The 19760-nt window shown below is 47.6% G+C and overlaps 2 protein-coding genes across 6 annotated transcripts in view; one reads left to right on the top strand and one right to left on the bottom strand.

Moving 5' to 3' along the window:
* The window catches only part of DOCK1 (dedicator of cytokinesis 1), a 525518-nt gene that overhangs the window by 250772 nt on the left and 254986 nt on the right, over positions 1–19760 (bottom strand). The gene's annotated exons all lie outside the window — the stretch shown is intronic.
* Positions 1–19760, top strand: part of INSYN2A (inhibitory synaptic factor 2A) — a 56852-nt gene that overhangs the window by 1342 nt on the left and 35750 nt on the right. For 2 of the 3 annotated variants that reach the window (XM_078434963.2, XM_060641208.3), the window contains exon 2: positions 18369–19542. In XM_078434963.2, coding sequence (XP_078291089.2) covers positions 18374–19542 — 1169 coding nt within the window. In that variant the 5' untranslated portion in view covers positions 18369–18373. Of the gene's footprint in view, positions 1–15055; positions 15518–18368; positions 19543–19760 lie in introns of those variants that run through there. The other variant, XM_060641209.3, reaches the window with a different exon arrangement.

A 19760-nucleotide genomic window follows, 5' to 3' on the forward strand; every position in this document is an offset into this window, starting at 1 on the left:
GCCTGGAGCCCAAAGTCAAGAGCAGAGTCTGCGTCTTGCTGGTTCATGCTCAGGGTTCCCAGCTGGCGTCTCCAGCGCCGGGATGAAGAACCTGTCCTTGTGACCTCAGCATTCTACTACCCAGAAATATGCCATGGGCAGATGGAGCTGGCGATAAGGGGATGCCAGGAGTGGGGGAGGAGAGGCGCCTCTGGAGTAAATAGGGGAGAAAGTAGGTGTTTTTTGGCTCATCTACAGAGCAGGGCTTCTGCCCCGACCCCTTTCCCACCGCAGGTCTGTGCCTGGGGGCTGGAGCCAGAGAAGGCAGTAGAGCAGTTTAATATGACCTTGTCTGCTTAGGCGCTTAAATCCTGCGGAAGCATCCTGAGGTGAACTGGCCAGAGTGGGAAGGAACTTTGGGCTAGCCCTGCCTTGGCTACCAACGCACACTAGCATTTCACAGGACTACAGCTCAGACTAGCAGAGGGTCGGGTCCACGCGCTGGGAGGTTTTCCCTCGGACAGGGACTGGCTAGGGGTTACCTCTCCACACGCCAGTGGGGGACCGTCAAGGTTAGAGCGAAGGGGACTTGACTGAAAAATCCCACCCAAATCACCTGACCTGGGCCATTCCCAACGAGTCGTACATGTATGAAAGTGCTCTAACGTTGTTAAGCTTATGCCACAGAGCGAGCAGAAAGTAACCATCGTTTCACTTTGCAGAGGCGGAAAGTGCTGGTTTGTACTATTCACGTTGTGCTATTTATTGCATTCATATCCTGTTGAATGTTACTTTCCAAAGAAAAGTTCATATTTATCCTTGCCTCTTTGTTGTTGTTGTTGTTGTAGTTGTTGCAAGAATGATTAGCAAATGGGCACAAGCATCTCAAAGGAAAAATGGAAGGCCTGCGATCTGCATGCCTCACCAGATATTAGTAATTTACTACCCATGTTTACTACTTACATTAGGTGGCACTGCTACTCATGACGGTTTTATTGGAGGCGCATGTGGATAAAAAATGTCTAGCACAGCTATCGCTAATTGAATGATTTTGCATAAATTATGCTAGCTACAGAGAGTGTGGGCTTTTCTTCACCCAATTCACCATTTCCTTAAAGACAGAAGGATTCTGTTTAATTTCTTTAGCCAAATGAAAGACCTCTGCTTAAAGACAGGATGCCCTTGAAACGCAGAGTATGCCTTTGAACTTCCTACAGTTGTCACGACTTCATTTTTTGTTACTGTGGTTAGGACTTGGAGCTTTTACTTCAATCAGGCCCATTATCCGATTGACGAGCACAAATACTGGTTAAGAAATAGGCGAAGAAGGCAGAAGCCGGAGAGTTCCAGGCTTTGCACACATCGCTTCCAAAAAGCCCCGTGGAAAGTTAGATACCCTTCTTACTCTGTTTACCCGGGGGGCTTCTCTGTTCTGCCACAATTGTTTTCCCCATGGCAGAATACAGGATTTTTGTCTTGTTTTTCCCTCGATCAAGAAAAAAAAAATGCAAGTAAACAAGCACGTAACTGAAAGGCTTGTGCATGAAAGGCATCAGTCTACCAGGAAGACTCCTACACATTGAAATAAGCAGTCAGAAAATAAAAATGATTCTCAGAACAGTTGATCACAGCAGACCAGCTGGACAGATGCGTTCACTTAGCTAGACATTTGTATTCTCCTGGCTGTTCCAACCCATGGCTGTCTCATTTACAGCGGCAACTACTGAGCTCTCTTGTATGAGGAGATTAGTTACTGTTGGGGACAGGCTACTTCCCGGGGAATGACGATAAAGAAATCACAGCTAGACGGCACAGCGATGGGTCTACGGACCAGCATCCACGGAGGAAGGCAGGGGCAGGGGCAGTGGGGATTTGGTATCCTGGAGCTCTGGACCAGCCCACCAGACACCTGAGCAGGTAACACGTCAAGGCTGCTACGTAACCGATCCGGTGGTTAACCAAAAAAAAGCGTGTCTATTTGAGGCAAACCACAGTCATCTGGGAGAAAGGGAGGTTATTAGGGTTCCCCAAACAAAACTGGCATCTTTTTTCAACAGTTCCTTCATAAATGTGAAGGACCCTTCCCCACCGTAATTCCATTGAGACCTTCGCTTCCAGCCCAAAATTAGCTGACATAATTTATGAAGCAGATCCTTTTCAGCCTCCTCACATATTTGATTTTAATATTTCATAACATTATGGAGCGACTTCAATATTTTAAAGGAAAATTTAATATGATTGATATTAAATGACAACACTTTTATTACCGTGAAATTCGCATACAAACATTTGGATAAGCCTTTCTTCGATATTTGAGCTCACTTATAGCATAAACATAGTAAAACATCATAATTTTTCATCCATTTATTTTTTAGTTTATTTATTTGGAGACAGAGCGCACACACGTGCGCAAGCAGAGGAGGAGCAGAGAGAGAGAATCCCAAGCAGGCCATGCGCTCTTAATGGGGCTCAATCCCATGAACCGTGAGATCATGACCCGAGCCAAAATCAAGAGTCAGATGCTTAACCGACTGAGCCACCATAGTCCATTTACTTTAAAAGTTGCGCATCTTATGTATTAAGGTCAGAGGAGTGGATTGGTACCAAGTTGTGGGGACCCTGCCGGGATTCATACAAACAAACTGTTGAGACGTCATCTCACGTTAAACGCCAACCCGTACAAAGTACAGGTTCGAACCTGTGGACCATGTATTATACTGTATCTGCCTCAGATCCAGAGGCACTGAAGTGTCTCCAAGCAACCAAGAATCATACCTCTCAGAGTAAGAGAAACCATAACTTCAGGACACATGTCCTGGTGCCAAATTCAATTTCTGATATAAAGTCAACCAGCATTTCCTCTACCATAAGCCATCAGGATATTCAGCGTGGGTCTGAGTCTGTGCACTTCAGACATCATTCATACCATAATGAATGAGCTGAGGGGCTTCGAGGTAGACAGAGATATTATCGAGAGACAAACTGCTGATCTAAAATAAAAACAAAACACTCTAACCTGATAGTTCTGTGTCTTTCTGCTGAGTGCATATTCTCAGCTCTAATTGGGACAGAGAGAAAATTAATTTGAATATAGAAGAGCAGCTATTAGGGACAAGAAGGATCGTGTTTCCAAATTACACACCTTTTCACTAATACCATATTTAAAAGGAATTGGAAAAGAAATATCCCCGAAGTCAATATTCGTGAATATTGCTTTTCTAGTATATTGATCGGATTATTCAGAGTACTGTACATCCACATTACCCTCTTTACCACATCATCTTGCTGTTACTCAGGTGTGGGTCAGAAAAGATCAGAGAGGGGATCAGGCTGGCACACTACGTTCACCTGAGTTACGCTCTTATAGCCATGACCGGGGCAAAGAAATTTTTTAAAGATGGTAACACCATGGCAAAATGCTAATCAAAGTTCATGCTGCAGTTACTATGGAAAATTCCAATTCAGTCCTTAATAATCTAGCCTTGGGCATAAAATGGAATGCCGTAAACTATAGCATACGAGGGACATGAGAAGGACTTTGGGAGGCCACAAATGCTGCACAAAGAAAAGTTGCTCTCCTCCGTACTCCAGAGGGAATGAGGGGAAAAGGAGGCTGATGGCCTCAGCTGCTCATTTCGGCTGCTCATGTGAAGGAACTACCGTGGAGATGCATCACATTCCCATTCGACCTCCGTGAAACTGACCAGTCTCTGTTCGTCATTTCAGTGGTGACGTGGGTCCCTCCACACTGGTTGTTCCCCGGGAAGCATGTGTATGTCAACTTCTCATTTCTTCATCTTTTCCATGTGTCCTTAGTGGTTAGACTAAACACCTTAGGTCATCTTTAACTTGCTTTAGGAAATCTGCTTGCTTTCATAGTAAGTGGCTTTCGTGTCCTTGGAAATGTACTGGAATTATAAAACCTGGGTTCTGAAAAATGGGCACACATAAGGAAGGTAGACTGACAGGAGGATGGTTTTGTCTACAAAGGACTGCTCGTTCATGGAAATGTACTGAGCAGTAGCAGCAGTGGCCAGGACAATGTGTGAGTGTCACAAAACCAAGTGACGGGTTCCTCAAGAAGCTCCAGTCCGGGAGGGCGAAAGGAGGTGGGAGGCAGAATCAGGATAGGACAGACCACACACGTGGAGGTACCCGAGAGAAAGCAACACCCTGGCTGGGACGAAGGTTGAGATTGGACCCCCGAGCCCAGCACGTGCAAATCCTGGAGCTGAAGCCCATTCGCCACGTGCTCAGAGCTGGAGATCTGTACGGGAAGAGTGAGAAGCGACACCAGGCAAAGGTGCAGGGGTGAGGATCGGAGAGTGAAGAAGGAGTGTGAGCCAGTTTAAGGTAGAACCAGTAGGACAGGAATGGCCTCCACTCACTGGCTATGGGTAAAGGGTGAATGCTTTGAACAGTTAACATACATGTCCAGAAGACGGAGTCTTGTTAGCTAGAGATGAACCAGATGAAAGGGTATAACAGGTGAGAATTAACTGGTACCAAGGGTGAGTGGTGGCATTAGGGAGAGATGTCAGGGGACAGCTGTCAGAGAAATATCCCACATGGCAAATCTCTATAACATGGCAACATGAAGACGGGATTAAAGATACCACCAGGGTAGTGGGTGATATAGATGGAAACAGGGAAGTCAGGGAACCAGCAGGTTTGGGGGAAAAGATGTGATGACCATTAGAAAGTTGACTTTGAGTTTCGAACCAGAAATACTATTTCAAAAAAAATAGTTTCATCATCTTCTTAGAACCAACGTGAGAAATACTTTCAAAGAAGAGAATGAAAATGGAGTAAAGGATTCACAAGACAAAGAAATTCTTGAAGGACTAAGAATAGTATTACCTAATAACAGATGCTTAATAAATATTTAATGAGGCTGCTAACAATAAACCTCATCAATGATTTTGCTAGAAATTCAGGGAATCCAGATTGAACAATAATGTTTCTCTTTCACTTGAAGTTGCACATTTTTTGTAGTAGAAATTAAAAAGAAATACATGAGAGGGTGGTAAAAAGGAAGCCTGCTTCTAGAAATGGACAGTCCTTACACCTGGCTACACGGTGTTTAGGCAAGAAAAAGGAATCCAAGACTTGGGTTTTTCTACCACCAGACTCAACCTTAGAGTTTTCTTTGGTAAAAATTCACTTGGGTAGAAACTGAGTTTCTAAAGGAAGAAAGTGTTTGAGTTTAATGGCCTAGTACTAGAGTAAAAGAACAACAAGGAGAAATGAGAAATTCTAACACGTCAATCAGACACATACAATGTTCCTGTATCCCCAAACCATTTTTTTGGTTGGAAGGAACTTTCACTACCGCTTTACCAAAATACTGGAGAGTTCATAGAGTCAACTGAAGGCTGACCGGAAGGTATCTGTCTGCCTCTCGGCCTTGACCTCACAACTCAGTTTCACATCATGACATCAATTCCATGGATCTTTGGGCCAGGCTCATCAATTTATCACTTCCTTGTTACCAATACCGGAGTGCTGCATAAAGACTTGCCCTCTTTCTTTTTCCTTCGTTGAAATCACATGGCACAAATGGCCAGTTTCCTGTTAATCATGCACTTGAATCTCACACAGCTCAGAAGTGTGGACGGGAATCATTCCCAAGAAAAGTTCGTGCCACATGCCGGTGTAGAGAATTTGAAATTTAAAAAATACCGTCAGGCCGTATTTTTCATTTGACTTTTCCAGTCATCGAAGAGCCCAGTGAGAACTGCCTTTCTCGATCACTTCCTGTGTGTTTGTTTTAATGGCGGCTGTCAGCTTGGTGGCTTCACAGATGTGGTTTCAATCCTTGCTTAAGTTGCTTTGTTCCTGTTCTTTATATTTGTCTCAGTATATGAAGTTAACTCTCCTTTAAGTATAACTCACTTTATTTATTGTGTCTACCGGATTTGCTAGTGTGCCAAAAATACCCAGGGTGAGGCTGAATGATGGAATTTATTGCACGGTCGGAACACTGGGTCTATGAAAATATCGCCCACTCTTACTGAGCAGAGGAAGCACGGGGCAGGTCCTCTGTGGTGCAGGGTCAGCCGCCGAGTGAGTGTTAGAGAATGGACCGTCAGCCAGGGCTCCAGGCTCTAGCGATCATTAAATCGCTCCTAGCGATCATTAAATGCTACATCGAAGCACCAGTTCTGACTCTAGACCTGAAGAGTCAGTGAGAGGGACCAATGGTGTGCCCGGCTTGGAAAAAAAAAAAAAAAATCTAAGACAAGTATAGACTTTTATTCAGCCACTCGAGGTTGAAACCTTCAAGCATGTTTCTGTCAAGGACTGAAGTTGGTGTCGCCCACACGCATAACATGTCCTAAGTGTGTTGTTCGTATCAGCGTCCCCTCCGCCACCAGAGACGGCATCACCAGAACCGCACTCTGAGGGTTTTAAAGGCACCGACCGACTGAGCCCTCGTCCCAGATCAGAGTGTTGAGAGCAATGTCTAGGCGACACTGTCTGCACCTGTCCCCCCAGTTCTGACCATTACTATCGGTGTGGCCATGGGCACTGACTTGCCATCAGTGCCTCGATGTCTCCACCTTTATAAAAAATGGAAACCTCAGGGCGCCCGGGTGGCTCAGTCGGTTGAGCGTCGAACTCTTGATTCCAAGCTCAAGAGGTGATCTCACGGTTCACGGGTTCGAGCCCCGCTTTAGACTCTGCGCTGACAGCACAGCGCCCGCTTGAGATTCTCTCTCCTTCTCCTTCTCTCTGCCCCTGCCCTGTTCTCCCTCTCTAAAAAATAAATAAATAAACTTTAAAACAACAACAACAACAACAACAACTGGGAACCTCTCCTTCCGAGAGAGTTTGGAGAACGCATTGTTAGAACATACATAAAGCACAAAAACAAAAGGGTAACTAATCTGTGCCAAGCACCACAGAAGTATTAACTCATTTTATGATCCCCCCAGGCTGTGTAACATGCTCTAGATTCTAGGCAGATTCAAGGAAGGGCCAGAACTCAATCAGGCAGTCAGTCTCTACACCCCAGTTCTTAACGATCGTAGGAGAAAACATACGCAGGAACCGCTATGTCCAGAAAAGCCGAGAGTGTGAGAATCTTAAATAGATCATCTTGAGTACTCCCCCTCCAATGTATAAGCCCAGATCTCAAAGCCCAGATCCATGGTTAGGGAGAGCTTTCCCCAGCCGTGGGATTCCTAGGAAGGGACAGAATTCGAGATGCTTTACATCCCCAACCAGAAATGTCTAAAGAACAAAGGTGTGAAGATGCCATATTCCTGCTATTAGCCTGCCAGGTGCCAATTTCTTTGGAATCTGCCGTTCAGTAATCAGTCCACAAGGCAGCGGTGACAACCAAATGGCCCCTTATTTTAAACCCTGACAAATGACTGGCCACTCACTGTCCCTCTGCAGAATGTTGAGTCCACCCCCACCGCAGGCCCCACCTTGCTAGCCGTGGCCTGGGCAGTGCTGGTGACCAACCCCGCATTTGACTGTGCCCCAGGTTCATTCTGGACAAGATGGAAGGGGCTGGCCGTGCCCGCCCCCCTGGGACATCACTCACTATTCCCTTCATTCAATAAATATTTACAGGTACCTTTACGTACCCCGTGTTGCTCTGTGCTTTAGCGATACGGCGAAGAGAAGAGAATGAGGGGGTGGGGAAGAAAACAAGACAAAACATGTGGCCTGGAGGCTCTGCATGATGGATGATGACATCTATCTCTGCCGCCCTGTCTCCATCCCCAGAAATTCTGACTGATCTGGACTGGGGTGGGGACTGATAGATTTTATTCTAGAAAGATGGGCACAGGGGTAGAACCCTTAAGGAGGATCATGTCTCTCTGTTTCCTGTGGAAGCACAGCCTCCATCCAGAGTCTCTTCTCCGTATCTGAAAATGCTTTAAAAAAAAAAGAAACAAACAAACAAACCCCAAAACTTGTAAAAGGTTCCACTTGTTTAACACCTCTGCTCCCGTCCACAGCTTCAAGAAGGCCAAAGCAAAGAGGGGTCGCTTAAGGTTTTGGAAAGATTCATGTTTTCCTTTGAAAAAGTACTTTTAGGGTTGTGATGTATGCAGAGACTCGCTTCCTGATCATCAGCACTGCTTACTCACTATGGAGCTAACTTGTCTCCACGAACCTACAGAATCCGTCCCCACCGTCCGGTCCCTCTCTCCCAAGCCTCGCGAAGGACAAGGCCATCCGATCCAGGAGGGTCTCGGAGAGATTTAAAGGCAGAAGCAGAACCCAGACATGTAAACTTAAATTAGGATTATTCACTAGGTTTCACACTTCACTTACTGTGTTGGGGGCTTCATGGAACATGAAGCCGTATGATGTCCTACCTCAGATGCCTGTCCTAGCCTGGATGAGCGGTCAGGCTCCATTCTGGAGAGGATGAGAAGGGGCCGCTCCAACGGCCCCTGAAAGAGAATCAAAGAGCTGACGGCAGGGGCTCCAAATAACAGCAAGCAGGATGTGACGTGGTTTACTGGGACTAACTTCCCTGAGGAGCAGCCTTCCTCTCCTGTGTCTGTCTGTCAGTCCGTCTGTGTGGCTGTCACCCTCACGTTTCCCCCCCCCCCACTCTCCTATTTCCTCATTCCCCTTTTCCTTCCTGTCTATATTCATCATGAACAAAAAGTCGTGCAGGATTACATTCCTGAGTACCGATTTTATGTATCGAGTACAATTTCACATAGCGTGTACTCAATTCAAAGTAAGGAGAAATGAAAGGGGTTTGTTTCATTCAAAAGCCGTGTGCCCAACATACCCTTCCGAAGTCACCGGACTCAAAGGTGTGCTCCAGACCTTCCATGGATCCCCACCCCCACCCCCCTGCAGGCCAATGGCTCCCCCCCTCTGTAGCAAAAACCACAGTCCAATTAGAAGGCTGAGATTAGCGAGATTCCACACTTTTAAATGTTTTTGTTATCCTAAGCTATTGCAATTTTTGAATTAAATTCTTACTGAATCTTGCCACTACTGTGTCCCACTTTCGAGAACAAAGCTGGATAACGTAAGAACTAATCAATAGCAGGCCCCAGCAAGTCATACTTACTACAACACGTGTCGTTAGGGGCCCCACCGTACCTCATGGTTAAATATACCATCCGGCTGACCCTTGAGCAACATGGGTCTGAACTGTGCGGGTCCATTTATAGGTGAGTTTTGGGGTTTTGTTTTTCGATACCGTACTGTAAATGTACATAAGTGTACTTTTTTCTTCCTCATAATTTTGTTGGTCACATTTTCTTTTCTCTAGTTTATTGTGAGAATACAGAATATAATACATAACACATATAAAATGTGTTAATCAGTGTTATGTTATCAGTAAGGCTTTCAGTCAACAGTAAGCTATTAGCAGTTAAGTGTTGGGGGGCGTGAAAAGTGACACGCAGATTTTTGACTGTGCGGGGTTTGGCGTCCTTAAAGTCGCGCGTGGTTGATGCATACACCGTTTCTGAACCATATACTCATTTCTGCGAGTGTATGGGTCATCTCCTTCACCTCTACAGGCGAAGAAGAAAATTTAAGGTAATACTTTGTAACACTCAAACTCAAGATAGTTATGCCAAGATTCAGAAGATAAAAATCTCAGCATGGTTTTACTTATGAACCTCAGGAAACCGTATCCTTCTCCCTTCCACCCATTTAATTCCTACCCAGGTTTCAGAAAACAGCCACATTCCACCTGATCTGAAGATTCAGGTAACGCAGAAAGTATCCTTAGAAGCCACCAATATGATATACCCATCTTTAGCCTTCTAAAAATCCACGGGGAAGGCCCCAGCTGTGAGGATACTGTGATGTATATCATTATATTCGTAGACCAATCACGTATCAAAGCTGACTGAGTTCAGGAGAGAAGAGGCGCTTAGAGGGACCTCGTCTACAATCACTTATATTTGCGTAAGGAGAGAACTGACACGCGTCAAAGGGAAGTGACTCAGGCGTTAGGCCGGTTCTTGCACATCTCCTGGGGAGGCACAGTGGGCTGGTGCTATCGATAGACGCACGTCTTTCCCCAGAACTGTGCCTCGTTTTCCTGTGTGCCCAGCACCTGGTGTGGTGCCGGGTCACCCCAGACACGCAGGTGCTACCCCTCGTGTCAGTGAAGGCAGCGTGAGGACTGGAGAAGCCAGAGAAGGTAGGGGTGGAACTGGACCGTCAAAACGAGACCACCTGGGGAAAGCAGGTGAGAAGCACGGTCCTGGGGCAGGAGCCACGGGAACTGAAGACACAGAGCAGGGACTGCCCACGGTATGTTCTAGAGACGGCGCAGGAACTCAAAGCCTGGATGAGCAGAACCTCCAGGATGGAGGATAGAGAGCCGAGGGCAGGGGATGTGAGAACACCAAGGTCAGGGTGGGAGCAGTGGGAACAGAAAGGAAGAAGCCCATAGGTAAAGGAACAGGAAGGAAAGACAAAAATCAGTGGGACCTAGAGAAGCCTGGCTTCGAAGAATTAAATTAGAGAATGAATCAGGCAAAGTACTGCCAGCACCTGCTAGGGTGACCTCACAACGGACAGCGAGGGACTCACCACCATCCTAAGTTGGGAGACGCGTCTTTAGACGCCATTGCAAGCCACGTTCAGTCCTGTATGTGATACTAGGTACCTTTGTTCCATGCGTGGCCAAGGGGAGCATAGTAGCTATGTTTCTGGGTTGAGTACGGACCACCCCAGGATCTCAGGTCATGGTCTGCGGCCTCTTGTTAGGATTCTGTACAGTGGGCTCCTGGGGCAGTCATTTCTCTATGTTTTGCTGTCCACTTATAAATAGGAACCGATCGCAAGAAAGGCTCATTTCTCCCTTTCTTTCTTAGCTACCTCTGCAGTAAACTCAAGACCTCACAAAGTCTATGGTTTGGCTAGGCCAAGGAAACACAGGAGACGCACTACAAACTACATAGTTTGTAGACGCACTACAAACTACATAACTATCAAACTCAAGATAGTTATGCCAAGATTCAGAAGATAAAAATCTCAGCATGGTTTTACTTATGAACCTCAGGAAACCGTATCCTTCTCCCTTCCACCCATTTAATTCCTACCCAGGTTTCAGAAAACAGCCACGTTCCACCTGATCTGAAGATTCAGGTAACGCAGAAAGTATCCTTAGAAGCCACCAATATGATATACCCATCTTTAGCCTTCTAAAAATCCACGGGGAAGGCCTACCCACAACACAAGGGAGATCCGTTTTGAGGGTAATAGATGGGCACTCACACGGTCTCACCAGGAAGATAGATTGCATCTTCAACTCTAAATCATTGCAATTGCAGTGACCGGTTACCTCCAAGCAGAAGCCCTGCCCTGGGGGGTTCCCAAACAGTATCTCGAGATTCAACTTTGAGAAACAGCAGGGAAATCATAAACTCTTCTGACATCCTTATTTTTTGGAAAAATCAATGTCCTAATTTTAGCTTAAGGATTTGTCATGAGTGAAGACATGCCATTTAGTAAAAAAAAAAAAAAACCAGATTCATCACAATGAGTAAGGCAAAACTACCCCGAAGTTCATTCACTATGTACATGTTTTCCACTGAGATTCCCATGAAATCTAAGCATGGGAGGCCACCTAACCCCAACCTCTTTGGAGCTCCAAACTAACAACGATTGTTGCTTAATTACCTGGAGCCATCCAGGCAGGAGAGTAGGTGGGACGTTAGCTCCATTGATCTGTACGAACCAATGAGCTATATTCAAAGCTAGAGCACTTACATTCAACATCGTGTCTAGTTGTCATGCTGACTGGGGACAAGAGAGAAGCAGGCAAATTCGTTCCTTTTACTAATCTTACATGTGATTTTGGTGGGTTGTTGGAATCGGTGTTTCTGGACCCTCTTTGGACATGATCAATTAGCAAAGCTAACTGCCACAAATAAAAAATTTGTTCTCTACACTGATGTAACGTCTCACTTGGAGGAGGCATTTCTCCCAGTTGATTTTTGCCAACATCATAAAATTTTGCTAATTCATTTCTACTAATTTAGATTCCATTTGGACAGAGGATGAGCAAAGGTTAACATCACTATAAGCTGAAGATCAAAGAACTAAGTAAATAGTGAAACAAATGAAGAAAAACGTTGGATTTGTTGAAGAGGGCCACGTTCTGATTTCTCTAAAGCCTCAACATCAGACCCCAAGCATCCATGTATAACACGGATGGTTCACTTCCTCTCATTAGATGGTTCCCCGCTCATTAGAAACAGGCCAGTGTGAGTCTGTGTGGCAACACTGATTTACATTATGTGGCTGAAGTAATTGACTGTAGGGTTTCTGTTGGTTGAAATGTGTTTATCTGAAATCACAGATATGTGTGAGCTGGGGCCCCGCCTCGGGTAGCTTTCCTTCTGCCACAAGCCTGCATGGAAGCTCCACGAGTGCCCCCTTTCCCTCCTTCTGACTGGACGGTCGTCGGTTCTTAATGATGGAGGCCTTACTGCAATATTCCACAAATCAAGGGAACGGGCCACGATCGGGCGGTGTTTCTGCCCACATGCCTTGGCGCTAAGGGAGCGGCCTCCTCCCTAAACTTTCAATCTCAGAGGGGTGTCGGTTTTCATCGGTTACCCCGTTTTAGTCCTCTGAATCAGTGGCCTTTGAAGAAGTGAACAAATGTCTGGAAAAATATCATTTCAGCGTATTAAAGGAAATTAAATGGGATAATGAATCTAAGTAAGACACAGTCCAAAATCTATAGCAGTTAGCTTTGCCCTGAGGAAGGGAGGACTTCTGTTAAGGAAGGCCTTAAACTTAACCATTTCACAACACAAACGAGTTCATTTAATGGGGGAGACCCTGTCCCTCTTTCCCTTCCCTTCGGGAAGCGGAGTGTTAAAGAAGGTAGGTTCATTCCCCCCACCCCCACCCCCACCCCCCCCCCCACCCCGCCTCCGCCATTCTGACTGGCCTAATGTTCAGGCTTTCCCTCAGCATATGGAATAAAATGCTGACCCAATTAATCTTGAATTCCAGCCAGCATCTGTGACTCCAAGGTGTCTCAACAGCGGGAAAGCCACTAGAAAAACCAATAATATCATACAGTCCCCTTCCAGACTCTTCAGATTGCTTGCCCAGCTCTTTCGCTATCTCCACTGACTGATGGGACACTAGGGGCTGTCTTGGCAAGGCCAAGGTGCTCAACAGCCCCCACGGTCCGTCAGCTGCATCGTGCCACACAGATCACCACACAGCGCCAAACTGGAAACCTCCCGGTAGTGCAGACGCTTTCAGAATGGAGCTAATCCAGTGGAGAGTCTCCTGTCAGCCGCCGAGATCCCAGGTTACTTCAGAAAAGAATGCAGACTATACGTCAAATCCATTTCACGTCTAATTAAAACAGATGGCAGGTCTCACCCCAGCAGTGAGTTTGCTCCGAAACCGACGTATCTTCTACCAAACGCTGCTTCTCCTAACCTGTGCACGCACACTTAGGTACACAGGTCTGTGCACACACGTGTGCACATCTGCACACGTACTCCACATGCTAACACATCAGTGCTTTGAAATTCATTTTCGTCCTTTATTCAAAGCTTCCTCCCAACAATAAAAGGTGACCTTTGGGAGGCTGCATGCACCCAAATCTAATCATTTCTGGGTTTTTCTTATTGTGATGCAAGTATTTGTAATTTCCAGCGGCCTGATCCTGTCATTCTGCCTGAGGTGCGGACTGACTTCGCCCTGCGGTTTTTAATTGGCAAACAACACGATAATATTAAGGCTCCCTCAACAAAAACTGGAAAACAGAAGGAAGAAGATAAATCTCCCCAAATGCCCGATCTTCACACACCACGACGGTGACCATGTTTGTTCATTTCCTTCCGGTACAATTTGGTAGACTGCTTTCTTTCACTTCACATTATTTCGTAAGTGTTTTTCTATGATACTAAATAATCTTTATAATTATCATTTTAATGGCCGCACTGAGTGAACGTACACCATAATTTACTTAACCGTTTACCTATTGTTAGGCATTTAGTTGCTTCCACTTATCACTCCTTGGGCTGGAAGGAACATTTTTATATAAGCTATTAATTTAAAGCAGCACGCAGAGATGACTCTCCATCACTAATCTAAAAATACAGGGTTTATATATTTACAACTCACATTTGATTATGCACTTTAATTTGAGGGTAATTAAGACATTTACATTCCAAACACTCCTCCACACCCCCAGCTCTCCCCGAGCCAGACGGGCTCAAGCGTGCCTCGCCACCTTCACCTCAAGACGACACAGTCCGATGACTTCCCAAACACAATTTTCTTATGAAAAATAAACTTTATGAACTCCTGCTGCTTTGGGACCGAGAGATTAACGCCAAGACCCAGAGCCCATGCTCCTCAGAGGTGACATAGCCAAGGCGAGCCATCGCTGAAAATGCCACTGTGGCCTCAGGAGGACCGCAACACTCCGGGTGACCCTCACGGGCCCGAGTGTGTGCTCGGGGCCAGGTTTATTTCTGGGAACTACCTGCAGGTTCTCCGCATAACCCGCGCCCACATGCCTTGCGACAAACAGGCCAAGGAAGTCGCTGAGAGGAGGTCCAGCCGTTGGCTGCTTTCTGAAGTTCATTGCAGGGCACTCACTTTAGAGGCTCCAGGTTTGCCTGGGCAGGACAGCAGGTCAATGCCCGGGATTTAGAGGGATGCAGGGTGGGGCCCTTGAGCTGTGGGACCCTCGGCAAATTAGGAAAGAAAAAAAAATCTGGAGCCTCAATTTCTCTATCTGCAGCTTGAGGATAGTAAGAGTGCCTCCCCTGGGAGGCCGTCCTGAGGGTCAAGGAGAAAATCCAAGTGAAGTGCAGAGAATGTTAGCATCTGTTTAGAAGCAGGAGGACATGTGGACTGCACGCTGACCTCGCGCCGTGCTGGGTGCACACTCGTGCACTGAATGAACGAAGGGATGATGAATGAATACAATGTGCCAGAAGCCTCGATTTATGGAATGTCTTCTCTGGAACACCTGATGTCCTTTCACGACAAAACTGTTTCCTTAACCATCACTACCAGCCTGAGCACACCCCCCCCCCACCAATAAACAGTAAGTGAACCCCCCAGAAAGGTGTAACCATTTAATATGAAAGTAATTCTCAGCGTCCAGGAAAATTCTATCCTAAAGCTTTAGAGTAAATGCCACCCAGCCATCAAAAGGTGTGCAGATCTCCATCTGAGGTCCAAATAAGTTAACAACAAGAATTCCTTGATGTCTTTTCTTATCGGTGAGATTAAGACAATTCCATTTCTAGTTAAAAACGAATTCATCAACAAACGACACTGAGCAAAAGCATCTGAAGTATCACCATCACTTTTACTAATAAGAAAATGATTTTTATATACTCAGCAACTCCCTGTAAAACAGAGAGGAGCTTGGAGTTGTTTATTATTATTATTTTGCCACTGGCAATTAATTTTTCTGATTTGTTTTATTAGTTTGATGGTTGGGTCCAAGATGCAGAATATCTTTCCAAACCAGTGGACGGATGTAAGAAAATTATTTCGGTGCAGTTCCTGGCAAATCGCGATGATGAATAGCATGGTAGGACAAACTTATTCAGACACACATTTTTCAGTAGTGGCAGGGAAAAGGCTGAAACATTACTAGTAAATTGCTTTTTGTAAAAATGCTCTCCCTTTCAAATTTTCCCTGGGAAGAAGGTCTTCTGCAGAATGATGGGACAATACAGTCTGACACAGCTGGACAACAAAGGCAGCTCAAGAATGACTACGAGATAAGACTGAGGGTTAAGATTTAATTTTCTCATTAGACCCCCATATCCCCCATACCTTCCCCACACCAAGTCCTTTTGTGTGCATCATTCTAACCTGTTGGGATAAGTGTCTGTAAAAGATATAAATTATCTCTCCTTAGCAGGCCTTCTCTATCCCACCCGCCATCCAGAATCTCGTCTTCCCAACACAGAGCCAGGGTATGATGCGGCTCCAGTCTGTTCCCTTCCTGTAATGCTCTCTCCAAAACCGCCCAGTGTTTCAAGTGTCAAATTACAAAGGCCTCCAGATATCCTCAGTGCCCAGTAAAGCCTAACAGCCAAAGAAGGCTTATTCTCTGTCTTCTCCAGACTACCTAGGAGAGCGACTGTTTGGGGGTAATTCTGTTGTCAGAGGAAACACAGATGTGGCAGTGGCACGAGGGTGTGGCTCCCTCCTGGCTAGGCATAGAGCTGGGTCATTTCCAGATTAGCCCTTCGAAACAGGCACCTTCCAGAACACCCTTCCCCCACCCCGAGAGCCGGGACATTGCCATCTGTTCTCGGCCATTCACCTTGCTGGAAGGAAGGCCCTTCCCTTTCGGGGACACACTCCAGCCATCGAAGGGGGACGGTCTAATGTGGTGGTTCTTACCTGGGGGCGGCTGTGTCCCCCTCTCCCCAGGTCACTGGCGCACGGGGAAGGTGCTCCTGTCTAATGGGCAGCAGCTGGGATGCTATTGAACATTTCTACGTGCGCAGAAGAGCACCCCCACCAAAGAGTCATCCGGCCCCAAATGCCAGGCGTCCCAAGGCTGAGAAACCCTGGTCCGACCTAAAGCAACTTCGGCAGAGCTCACTTCTGCTGCCCTCCAACGTGACTGCCGGTTCATCCTCATGGCATAAGTGATGACATAATTAAGTTCTCTCTAAGCCTTCTGTTCAGTAACTCTAGCGGAGACCTGCAAAGTGCCAGGGCCAGTTTGCAGAGTCCCCAGGCTGCAAGGAGCGGCAGTTCTAGAACACGCTCAAATGGGAGCTCTGGGCTTCTCCCCACTTTTTGCCTTCACCGGACGATCATGCCCAGTGTCGTGCACTCCTACCCCGATAAGAATTAAGGATGTGGGGAGGTGCCTCTCTGTTGGACACCTGAGGTTATGGGAAACAGCATGAACTCAGACATCAGGGAGATCAGGATCCTGCTCCTGCCTGTATGTCCGTCCTACTTGCTGTGTGACATTAACAAGTGACATAACCTCTCTGAACCCCACTTTCCTCCTTGAAATGGACCACACGGCACTAAAGGTGTTAGGTAGAGTCTACACGCATCAGCGGAGCCCCGGCGGCCCATACACTCACCCAGCTCCTGTAACATTTCCAGAAAAGTGCTCCTGGAGGTTTCAGTATCGGGTTCATGGGCTCCCCCACCCCGGACAGCCCGAAGGGCCTGTTGGTGCGTGCACTGGGCAGTGCAGCCTGGGCCCCCTTCTTGTTCATCTGGCTCACGTCTGTGACCTTGCCTCTCTGGACGTGCTGCTCTAAGGCCAGGGCCCTGTATACCCCGGTCCCTCCCATCTGACTGTTTTCTTCCAGAGCGCTAACTCACAAACAACATAACTATTTTCTTCCTTTAAGTTCGGCCCTCAAGAAGATTCTTCCACGTGCAATGAGCAGCTGTGAATCTGCCTGATACAGTGAAGGCACTTACCCCACTGGTATTCCCCAGAGGGATCATCGGCCACCTGCACCTTTTTAGATGCATTTAATAATTCAGCCCAAGATGAATTTGCATGATTAACATAAAGCCTTGTGATTTTATTTTCTTTCGGGATTCAAATACTGAAACAACCACCATTGTTTTCATTTTCAGAGGTTGGGATCAAAACACAAAACTTGATTCTAGAATGAATAATTTCTTTTTTTTTTTTTTTAATGTTTTTTTCAAATACCACTCTCCATAGAATCAAAGAACAGAGCTGCTAACACGGTCTTTATCGATGCAGGGGAACCCATGTTCTTTCTAGGGTTAGTTAGCGTTAACCCATTAGAAGCAAGCCACACCGCAAAGATTAACCGTTTCTGGTGTTCCCATAGCAGTGTGCCCGTTGTCCCATGGCGCCCGTGTTGGCAAAGACAGACAAAGAGGTTTATTTCCCTCCTTCATCGTAGGGCGCTCCACATGGATCTCTCTGATCAGGACCTAGACTCCCCAATAAGAAAACACCAATTCTCCCGGATTCCAGTAATAGATTAATCGCGTCATCCTCAAAAAACTAGTAAAAGCCCAAACCGAATAAGATGCATTTGGAAAGCCATCTGCCTATGAAGTGGAGGCGTGTATGCAAAACGATAATTTGAAGGCAGAAGAGGCAGCATCGTTGGGTTTCTTGATGAATATAGTAAAACAGGTTTGTCTAATGGGGAAACATGCATTACTATCAAAAGAAACGAGTGTATCCCACATGGAAAAGCAGGCAGGCTTTAATATCGGAGAAGCATCTCAAGCTGTGCCTGCCAGCGATTCTCCGCCTGTCTGATTTTCCTTAACAGAAAGGCCAACCTCACCTGTTTAAAAGTAATTAGGAAGCAGGCGGTAGCGAGGTGAGCTAGGAGCTGTGTGTGCCTGTGCTCGCGTGTGTGTTTCCGTCCCACTGACGCCTGTGTTGATGTTTCTGAACGCAGGAATCATGGTCAGTAAGGAAACCGGCAAATGCGTACTCACGACGTCAGAGAGCGAAGTCGAACCTGCCGCCTGCCTGGCCCTGGAGATGAGATACGCCCTGGATCCCAACCGGCAGATTAAAAAGCGGAATAAAGCCCTGCAGGTGCGCTTTAAGGACATCTGCGAGGCACAGAATGAGCAGAGGGACTCACGGCTCGCGGCGGGACAGCCCGGCGAGAAGCGGGAGGCGAAGCCCGTGTCCTACAGAGCAGCCTACCGCAAATACATGACCGTGCCCGCGCGGAGGGCCATCCCCAATGTCACCAAGAGCACAGGCGTGCAGACCTCGCCGGACCTGAAAAAGTGTTACCAGACCTTCCCCCTGGACCGCAAAAAGGGGAATCTCAAAAGCATCCCGGCTGCGGATGCCTTTAAAAGTCAAAACAACGGGTTTGTGGCGGAGAAGCAGGAGGAAGGGGCGGGGGAGGAGGCCCGGCCCTGGGGTGCCGGCCGGGTGCACAAGACGGCGGCCTCGGTTTCCCATTCCGATGAACACGTGAATGAGCTGGACCAGCCTGCCAGGCTCAACTGCGCAGAGCCAGCCGAAAACCCTGATGCGCCCGGCTGCCGAGAGGAGCCTCTCCAAAACTCCGCTCGGCCTTCCTCCCGGGAGCCCGACCACCAGCTGCACGGCAGAGCGAAGCACGGCAGGGCGACCCCGGACACGGAGGAAGCCGCTCCGCCGGCCCACGGGACGGTGTTCAAAACGGAGGTGGCCGCCGTTTATGCACCTGCCCCCGGCGCGAAGGCCCTCGAGGCCGCCTTGTCAAACTCTGCCACCGCGAGCGAGTGGCCCCTGTGCCCGGCGGCCGACCAGGAGCGGGGGAGAGCCTCGCGTCTCAACGGGCTCCAGGGACCCGCGGCGGCCCGCTCGCCCCCGATGCAGTGCCTGTCCCCCGAATGCAGCGGGCGGCCCACGCAGACCCTGGCCCCGCCGGGCGAGGACGGCCAGCCTTGCGCCGCGGCGGCCGCTGCGGGTGGAGAATCCCGACAAATCGTGCCTCACACGGAAGTCGTCGACCTGAAAGCACAGCTCCAGGTGATGGAGGACCTGATCAGCTCAAGCCAGGAAACCATCAAAGTGCTCTTGGGGGTCATTCAGGAGCTGGAGAAAGGAGAGGCCCACCGGGAAGGGTATGTATGCCCACGTTTCCCCCGAAGCCATGCGGGCTCATCCCCCCGCGCCCAGCCCACCCAGGGTCCCTCGGTAGCCTCCAAGGCCCAGATCCTTAGTGAGACTGACATTTCCGCATTTCTGCGGAAAGGCGATAGCCTGAGGCTGGCGTGAGCTCAGAGGGGCCCCGAGGTTATTGTACGATGCCAGACATCACTGCGTACTCGCCGTGAAGATT

The sequence above is a fragment of the Panthera onca genome, chromosome D2 (genome assembly GCF_046562875.1).
Source record: "Panthera onca isolate mPanOnc1 chromosome D2, mPanOnc1 haplotype 2, whole genome shotgun sequence".
Classification (NCBI taxonomy): domain Eukaryota; kingdom Metazoa; phylum Chordata; class Mammalia; order Carnivora; family Felidae; genus Panthera; species Panthera onca.